Genomic DNA, 9,179 nt, shown 5'->3' on the forward strand with positions numbered 1-9,179 from the left:
CGGTAGGTTTTTCCACGTCTGCATCTTGGTTGGGAGTTTTCCAAATATCCAGCCAAGGAGACAGGACAAATGAGAGGGGAGGGGGGAAAGGGGGGGGGAGGGAAATAAAATAAAACAAAACGAATCCAAGTCTTGTTAAAAAAAAAAAAAAATCCAACAGCTTCCACAGGCCCAGCGTCAGCGAGGAGGCTCTCATATTTGGCTTTTATAGAAGTTGAATGGAACTATGGAACTGACTCTCAACTCCTCAGAGCCAACAAAAACAGTTCGCAGGCTAGGTGCCTCTCCCAGCAGGACCAACCCTGCCAAATCACCAAAAAACTTCGAACCAGGCGGCTTTTAAAAGGGCCTTTAGGAAGGAGACCTCACCCACCCCCACCCCATCCTTCAGCCCTGGCGCCCTCGCTCCTCTCTCTCTCTCTCTCTCTCTTTTTTTCCCTTTTAAATAGAAAATATAAAATTAAATTTACAAAGACTATTTACAGTTTTAATTACAAACCTGTAGAGAGTGTGTTGGGCAGAGTTCTCTTTTTTTAAAAAAAAAGAAACCTAAAAAAAAAAAAAAGAACTGGTTTTGATGGTTCTTTATTTAAAAAATAATAATAAAATAGGAGTCCATAGTAGCCCCACCCCACCCCCAGACGTAGGAAAAAGCCCGGTACAGTCCGGACCTGGGGCTGGGGGAGTGGGGAAGGGGGGGGGGGTCCGAGCAGGCCGGGGTGGGGGTGGGGTGCGCTTCACACGGTGGTCTCCCCGTGCCGGCTGTTGGTGAGCCGCGTGTAGAACTTCCTCCACGAGTGCAGCGTCTTGCCGGACCAGATCCAGAATCCCGACGTGATGCCCACGATGAGCGTCATGAGGTATTTGATCATGTAGACGGTGAAGTCGGGCGACATGCGCGGCGTGTAGTGCGCGGGGCACGGGATGGCCAGGCTCTTGCAGTGCTGGCTCACCCACGAGCGCTCCCAGTGCTCGCGGAAGGCCTGCTCGTAGAAGTAGCAGGCGATGACGATGGTGGCGGGCACGGTGTAGAGCACCGAGAAGACCCCGATGCGCACCATGAGCCTCTCCAGCTTCTCCGTCTTGGTGCCGTCGTGCTTCATGATGGTGCGGATGCGGAAGAGCGACACGAAGCCGGCCAGCAGGAAGGACGTGCCGATGAACAGGTACACGAACAGCGGCGCCAACACGAAGCCCCGCAGCGGGTCCAGGCTGTTGAGGCCCACGAAACACACGCCGCTCAGCAGGTCGCCGTCGATTTGGCCCATGGCCAGGATGGTGATGGTTTTGACGGCTGGGACGGCCCAGGCGGCCAGGTGGAAATACTGAGAGTTGGCCTCGATGGCCTCGTGTCCCCATTTCATACCGGCCGCCAAGAACCAGGTGAGGGACAAGATCACCCACCAGATGGAGCTGGCCATGCTGAAGAAATAGAGCATCATGAAGAGGATGGTGCAGCCTTCCTTCTTGGTCCCCTGCACCACCGTGCGGTAGCCGTCCTCGGAGAAGCGCTCGTTGCACACCACGCGCTCCTGGAGCACGAAGCCGGCGATGTAGGCCACCGACACCATGGTGTAGCAGCCCGACAGGAAGATGATGGGCCGCTCCGGGTAGCGGAAGCGCTGCATGTCCACCAAGTACGTGGTGACGGTGAAGAAGGTGGAGGCGCAGCAGAGCACCGACCAGGTGAGGATCCAGAGGCGGGCGAAGCGCGTCTCCTCCTGCGAGAAGAACATGGAGCCGTCGGGCCGCGCGGGCTCGCAGGGCGCCGCGCAGTCGCGCTCGCCCAGGAACTTGTAGCTGAGATAGGACGGCACCTTGAGGACGCGGGGACAGTGGAAAGGATGCTCCAGGGTGGCGTAGCGAGGAGGCGAGCCGCCACCACCGGGACCTCCCGGGGTACCCCCGGCGCCTGGATACAGTCCCGGAGGCGCGGTGGTGAGCAAGGCCGGAGCCCCGTCCTCCGAGTGGTTCTGGCCCACGCAGATCTGCTCGGCGCCGTGACGCGGGAAGTGCTCGCAGCGGAGCCGCTCGGGCCACTGGAAGCCGAACTTGTTCATGAGCGCCTCGCAGCCCTGGCGCGCGCGCTCGCAGATGGAGCGGCACGGCGGGATGGCCTGCTCCAGCACGGTGCACACGGGCGCGTACATGGAGCACAGGAAGAAGCGCAGCTCGGGAGAGCACTGCACTTTCACCAGCGGGTAGAACTGGTGCACCTCCAGGCCCGCGTCCTCCTGGTTCGTGTGGCCCAGCAAGTTGGGCATGATGGTCTGGTTGTAAGCGATGTCCGTGCACAGCGGGATGGAGATGGGCTGGCAGAAGCCATGGTCCGGGATGGAGATGCCCTTCTCGCCGTGGAACTGAGCCGGCCCCGCGGCGGGCAGCAGCAGCAGCAGCAGCAAGAGCAGTGGCAACGGAGGCGACGGCGGCGGCGGCGGCGGCGGCGGCAGCAGGCGGGGCAGGGCGCTGCGGGGCCGCATGCTGGCCGCCGCGCCCCCCCACACACACTCACACACTCGGCTCCGGGGTGCGCCCCCCCGCCCCCGCCCCCAACCCGGGGACCGCGCGCCTTCCCCGCCGCCGCCGCCTGGCTGCCGGCCGCCGCCTCCCCGAGCCTCGCAGCAAACTTTGCTCGAGGCCGCGGAGTTGGGGAGGCCGGGCGGGGGAGGGGGTGGCGCAGCCGCCTGCTAGCTCGCCGGGACCCGACTGAGCCGCCCGGGACTCTGCGTGCCGCGGCGTTCTCTCCTCTTCCTCCTCCTCCTCCTCGAGCCTCTCCTCTGGCTCCCCTTCTCCCCTCCCTCCGCAGCCCCGAGACTCCTTTGTGCCTCCTTCAGCCCTCACCTCGGCCTCTCCGATCCCAATTAGTCGGTTTCAAGGGGGCCCCCGCAGGCGGCCCCGCCCTCTCTTCAAGCCCCCCTCTCCCCCCCACCACCAAAAAAAAAGGGATCCTTGAAACCGCCCCGTCGAGCTTTTGCACCGTCCCAAAATGTGATCTCGGCCAATCAGATTTAAAGCCGAGGACCAGCCCCGAGGGCTGGATTGGTCGACCACAATATAATGAGCTCAGAAACCAGATGCCAACAAAACTCCCCCCCAGCCCCCCCCCCCCAGCTCTTGCTTTTTAAAGCGACAAGCTATTATTATATTAAGGGCTGTTTGCCCAGTCTGGGATTTCTACGGGGTCGAGGACTCGCATTCCCCAGAGCTGTGGCACATCCTGGCTTCTCCAGCCCTATGTCTTTTCTTCCTGGAGCCCAGGTGCTCTATGGGTTAGGGGTTTCTTTAAATCTTGGACCCTGCCTCCGACCCGGGCTACTCAAACCCCACCTATTTCATTCCAAGTTTTCTCAAATCAAGTGAAAAATATCTCACCTTAAAAGATATAGATAGATGTATATATATAATATAGTGAAAAAGCTATGTATAAAATATTGTATACACGTGTATATAACTTTAAAAGCACTTAAAAATACTAGCAATTTACAAAACCTTTTCTCTCAGCCCCTTCTCAGGGAATCCAGGCAAAAAGTTTCACTTCGTCCTACAAGTTTCGCCTCGCCCCTCCCCCTACGCACACCCTTAAGTAACCCTCTGAAAAATGAGAGCCTGTCTCTTTAAGAGGCTCTTAAAGGGGCCCGGACTCCGGGGTGTAATTGCCCCGTAGCGAGCACAAAGGAGCCCATTATAGTTCTTTGTGTTCGGTGGCACCTCAAAGTGAGAAAACTCAGGAACTCAGAGGCCAGGAGCTGAAGGGTTGGGGCGTAGGGGGGGCGGTAAAGGAGAATGGCCTAGAATTGCAGCTTCCAACCTCCCCCATCACCACTTCCGAGGAAAATCTTAATTATGCAAAGTTTAGTTGAGTTGTGTAAGGAGGAGGTCTTCATCGAAAGTTAATGATGAGGGCGATGGGGCAGCTTTGAGAGAAGAAACGGACTCTCTTAGGTCTGAGGAAGGTTTGGGGAAATTTTTTTCCTTCTCCCTCCCAACTCTGTCCCACCTCCTAAAAGCTTCCAGATCCCGTCTCCTGAGAGAAAGGGAAGTTTGCCCCAACCTTAAGTGATTCCACACCAATAAGGAGTGGTGTGTGTGTGGAGAGGGGGGAGGCTGGGGGTCGTGGAGGACGATCCCTCCAGCTCACCTGGCTGAGGAATGGAGGTTGCTCACCCGGGTGGCTTCGGGCTTTAGAAATGCCCTCCACACCCTGGGATTTTAAATTTGGGGAGGGAGTCTGAGGAGGAGAGGGGAATTTGCATGTAAATCTCCTGGGACTGGGATGATGGATCAATTATTTCTGATGTCTCTCTGGAGAGAAAGAAGAGGAGGACTTTAAAAAGAAGAAAGAAAATTGAGTTTAGAAAGCCCTTGTAGTTCTCAGTGTGGGCCAAATCCCCCCAGCCTGGAAAGCTGTTTCCTGCTCCAGTCTAGAAAAGGATTGCCTTTTAAAAAACAACAACAAAGCAATTTAAAAGAAAGGCGAGAGATGTGGGAGATGGAAAGAAACCGGCCGGTCGTTCAGGAGATGAGTAATAATGAACGTAGGCTTGATTCAAAGAGAGGTTTTGTTTTCTTTCTCTGCTTGAAAGAATGACAAATAATTTTCAGTTGCCAGGCATGGCAGCTCACACCTGTAATCCCAGCACTGAGGAAGCTGAGGCAGGAGGATTACAGAGTTCAAGACCATCCTGGGCTACAGCTTGAGACCCTAGAGAGAAAGGAAAGAATAGGCCAGGTGTGATGGTGCACACCTTTAATCACAGCACTGGGCCTTTTGAGGAGGTAGGAGGATAGCTAAATTCGAGGCCACCCTGAGACTACATAGTGAATTCCAGGTCAGCCTGGGCTAGAGCAAGACCCTACCTCCGAAACTAAAAGAATAAAAGGAGGAGAAGTTGTTGTTGTTGTTGTTTTTAGGGTCTTTACAACTCAAAATTCTTCCTTATTGGAGTCTTGAATAGTTGCGTTTTGCCTCTCCTTTGAAGAACTGTTCCTTCAAGACCAGGAGATATTTGTCTGTTGCTCATTTCCATTCTATTCCTTTCATTCCTCCCACAAGTCTATTCCAGAGCAGCCTGGGGATGAGCTCTCTCTGTTCTATGGAGCCCAATCACGGCCATAGGCTGCTGCTGCTTCCACCTCATGGCATCTTCAGAGCCACTGGTACCAAGATCTGAGCCAAGCTGTGGGGAACAAAGTAAAACAGGCTCCTGCACCCCACTCTGGAAGCTCACTGTCTGAAAGGAAATTGAGAGCCAGTCTCCAGTGTAAATGTAGCATCTTCAATTTCCTTCCCAGACAAAGCCAGTTTTCCTACCTCAGGGCCAGCCCCAAGTGAGAGTTGCCCCTTCCCTGGCCACTCCCAAGTGGAAGGGAAATTAGAGCTGAAAAATGGGAAATAAAGGACATTCTTTCATTTATTCAGCCTTTCATTCCTTCAACACACTTTCTTTTCTCTCTCTCTCCTTCTCTCCCATTGTCTCTCCCTTCTTCCCTCTCCTGCCAAGGTTCAAACCCAAGATCCTGAAAATGCAAAGTAGGAGCCCTATCATTGAGCCATTTCCCAACCTCCCCCTACACATTTGAGGCTTCTGATTTCAGACCACCATAGTAGGTGCTGCAGTAGACAAGGTGGGGGGGGGGGGAATGACATCTTTGTCCTTCAAGATTTTACACTGGGGCTGGGAGATGGCTCAGGGTTTGAAGTCACTTGCTTGTAAAGGGGACACCCTATGATGATTACCCAGCATCCACATAAAGCCAGATACAAAAAGTGGTACATGTATCTGGCTTTATTTATTTATTAATTTATTATTTCCAACAACAAGAGACCCTAGCACACCCATAAACACATGTATGTGCATAATAACTAACTAACTCAATTAATAAAGAGTTGGTAAGATGGCTCAAAGGGTAAAAGCACTTGCTGGCAAAGCCTACCAGGCCAGGGTTCAATTCCCAAACCACCCACATAAGCTGGATGGAAAAAGTGGTGTAAGCACGTGGTATTCATATGCAGCAGTAAAAGACCATGGTTTGATCATGCCTACATACACAAGACCAGTGTGCAAATGAATAAAATAAGGTAAAACTAAGCCAAGAAAGAGAGACAGAGAGAGAGAAGAAAAGAAGAGCCAGGGGTGTGGTAGTTCATGCCTTTAATCCCAGCACTCGGGAGGCAGAGGTAGGAGGATCGCTGAGAGTTCGAGGCCACCCTGAAACTACATAGTGACTTCCAGGTCAGCCTGAGCTGGAGTAAGACCCTACCTCGAAACAACAACAACAAAATAATAATAATAAATAAAATAAAAATAAAGTAAAACTAAATAAACAAAATATTTGGGAAAAAATAAAAGAATTTTTTAAAAGCAGTTAAGGCACTTGCCTGTGAAGCCTAAGGACCCAGGTTTGATTTCCCGGTACCCATGTAAGCCAGATGCACAAGGTGGTATTTGCTTCTGGAGTTTCTTTGCAGTGGCTGGAGGCCCTGGTGTGCCCATTCTCTCTCTCCCTCTCTTTCATAAATAAATAAACAAATGAATAAAAAGTTTCCAGTATGCCAGAAAAAAGTGACTCCATGAAGGTTTTATACTGTGTAGCAGCAGTTTTACATGATATAAGAGGGCATCAAAATATCTCATGATTGTTTTTACTTGTTTGGTTTTGGTTCACTTGGTTTTGTTTGTTTGTTTGAGGTAGGGTCTCTCTATACCCAGGCTGACCTGGAATTCAATATGTAGTCTCAGACTGGCCTCAAACTCATGGCAATCCTCCTACCTCAGGCTTCCAAGTGCTGGGATTAAAGGTGTGTACCACCATTCCCAGCTCAAAGAAATTCTTTTAAAAAGATATTTTATTTTATTTATTTATTATTTGAGAAAGAGAGAGAGAAGGGGGAAGATAGAGACAGTAAGAATAAGTGCCCCAGAGCCTCCAGCCACTGCAAACGAATTTCAGCAGACACATGTGCCACCTTGTGCATTTGGCTTACTTGGGTTCTGGGGAATCGAACCTGGGTCCCTGGCTTTGCAGGCAAGCACCTTAACTGCTAAGCCATCTCTCCAACCCTCAAACTAATCATTTTTTTTCCTCAATTTTTGTTAACATTTTCCATGATTATAAAAAATATCCTATGGTAATACCCCCCCCCCACGCTTTCCCCTTTGAAATTCCATTCTACTCAAACTATTTCTTTAAAATAAAATAAAATGAAATAAAATGTTAACCATGTGTGGTGGAAGACACCTTTAATCCCAGCACTAGGGAGACAGAGAAAGGAGGATTGCTGTGAGTTTGAGGCCACCATGAGACTACATTGTAATTCCAGGTCAGCCTGGACTAGAGTAAGACTCTACCTTGAAAAACAAAAAACAAAAACAAAAAATTAAAGAAAAAGAAAATAATCATTTTCAATCACAACAAGAAGAATTTGCTGAAAATGAAATGGAAGGGTTGGAGAGATGGCTCAGCAGTTAAAGGTACATGCTTGCAAAGTCTGTTGATCCAGTTTCAATTCCCCTATATCCACATAAAGCCAGATGCACAAAGTGACATAAACATCTGGAGTTTCAGCTCAATGGCAAAAGGCCCTGTTATGTCCACATATACACACATGCAAATAAATTTAAAAATTTTTTAACTTCAGCCACTGCAAACAAACTCCAGACACATGCACCACCTTGTACATCTGGTTTACATGGGTCCTGAGGAATCAAATCTAGGACCTTTGGCTTTGCAGACAAGCACCTTAACCACTAAGCAATCTCCCTAGCCCAAAATATTTTACTTTAAAAAAAATAAGAGCCGGTTATGGTGGTGCATGCCTTTAATCCCAGAACTCAGGAGGCAGAGGTAGGTGGATTGCCATGAGTTTGAGACCAACCTGAGACTACATAGTGAATTCCAGGTTAGCCTGGGCTAGAATGAGAACCCTACTTTAAAAAACCTAAATAAATAAATAAAATGTTATATTTGACAAATGAGAAATGATTTCTTTTTATTATGGATTTCCTGTAGTCTGCCAAGAAGGCAGGCTAAAGCCGGGCATGGAGGCACAAATCTTTAATGTCAGTATTTGGGAGACCAAGCCAGGAGGCTCACCATGAGTTCGAGGCCAGGCTGCAACCACAGAGTGAATTCCAAGTCACCCTATGCTAGAGTGAGACCCTACCTTGGAAAAACCAACCAAACAAACAAACAAGTAGAACTAGTTTGATAGCCACCTTGCGTGCTTGCATCGCCTCATGTCTGGCTTACGTTACGCAGAATCTGGAGAGGTGAACGTGGGTCCTTAGGCTTTGTAGGTAAGCGCCTTAACCATTAAGCCATCTCTCCAGCCCGGTGTCCAGCTTTTATATGTGGGTTCTGGGCATCTGAACTCAGGCACCCAGACTTGTACAGCAAGCACAGGAAGCCACAGCAGCTTATTTATTTATTTTTTTTTTTGGAATTGAGAGAGAGAATGAATATGTGCCTCTTGCCAAATGAATTCCAGACTCATGGTCCACTTTGTGCATCTTGCTTTATATGGTTACTGAGGAATCAAACCTGGACTGTCGGGCTTTGCAAGCAAGGGCTTCTAACCACTGAGCCATTTCTCCAGCCTCCCAGCAGCTGCTTTTAAAACAATATATTTTGGAGCTGGGCGTGGTGGTGCATGCCTTTAATCCCAGCAGAGGTAGGAGGATTGCTGTGAGTTTGAGGCCACCCTGCGACTACATAGTGAACTCCAAGTCAGCCTGAACTAGAGTGAGACCCTACTTCAAAAAAATTGAAAATCAAAATAAAACAAAAAAAACCCAATATATTTTGTTTATTTACAATCAGAAAGAGATAAGAGAGGGAGAGAATGAGCACACCAGGGTCTCTAATGGCTGCCAACAAACCCCAGATGCATGTGTCACTTTGTGTACCCAGCTTTACGAGAGTACTAGAGAATTGATCCCAGGTTGTTAGGCTTTGCCAGCAAGCCCCCTCCCCACTGAGCCATCCCTCCAGCACCCCACAGCAGCCCTTAGAGCAGCGTTGTCTCCTGTGCAGTGGAAGAGGCTCACATTCACCGGCCACTGACAGAGAGCTAAAACCCCCGCGGGGCTCAGCAAGGGGAAGGGAAGACATATGGAGAAAGAAATCTGATTGAGTCCGCAGGGTGTGCGAGGCTTGTGTGGTTACAATGAGGAGTGAAG

At 50.2% G+C, this 9,179-nt stretch overlaps 1 protein-coding gene across 1 annotated transcript; it reads right to left on the reverse strand.

The window, feature by feature from the left end:
* Nucleotides 1–677: 677 nt before the first annotated feature.
* On the reverse strand, nucleotides 678–2,480 carry Fzd2 (frizzled class receptor 2). Its single transcript, XM_004655309.3, has one exon. It carries the CDS (start codon nucleotides 2,478–2,480, stop codon nucleotides 738–740), a length of 1,743 nt encoding a protein of 580 aa, XP_004655366.3. The 3' UTR covers nucleotides 678–737.
* Between the last annotated feature and the right edge of the window lie 6,699 nt (nucleotides 2,481–9,179).

This window comes from Jaculus jaculus, chromosome 9 (assembly GCF_020740685.1).
Source record: "Jaculus jaculus isolate mJacJac1 chromosome 9, mJacJac1.mat.Y.cur, whole genome shotgun sequence".
In the NCBI taxonomy this organism is placed as follows: Eukaryota; Metazoa; Chordata; class Mammalia; order Rodentia; family Dipodidae; genus Jaculus; species Jaculus jaculus.

Bases quoted from the DNA above. Each gene is read 5' to 3' on its own strand.
- Fzd2 (XM_004655309.3), bottom strand. From the start codon at position 2,480: ATGCGGCCCCGCAGCGCCCTGCCCCGCCTGCTGCCGCCGCCGCCGCCG.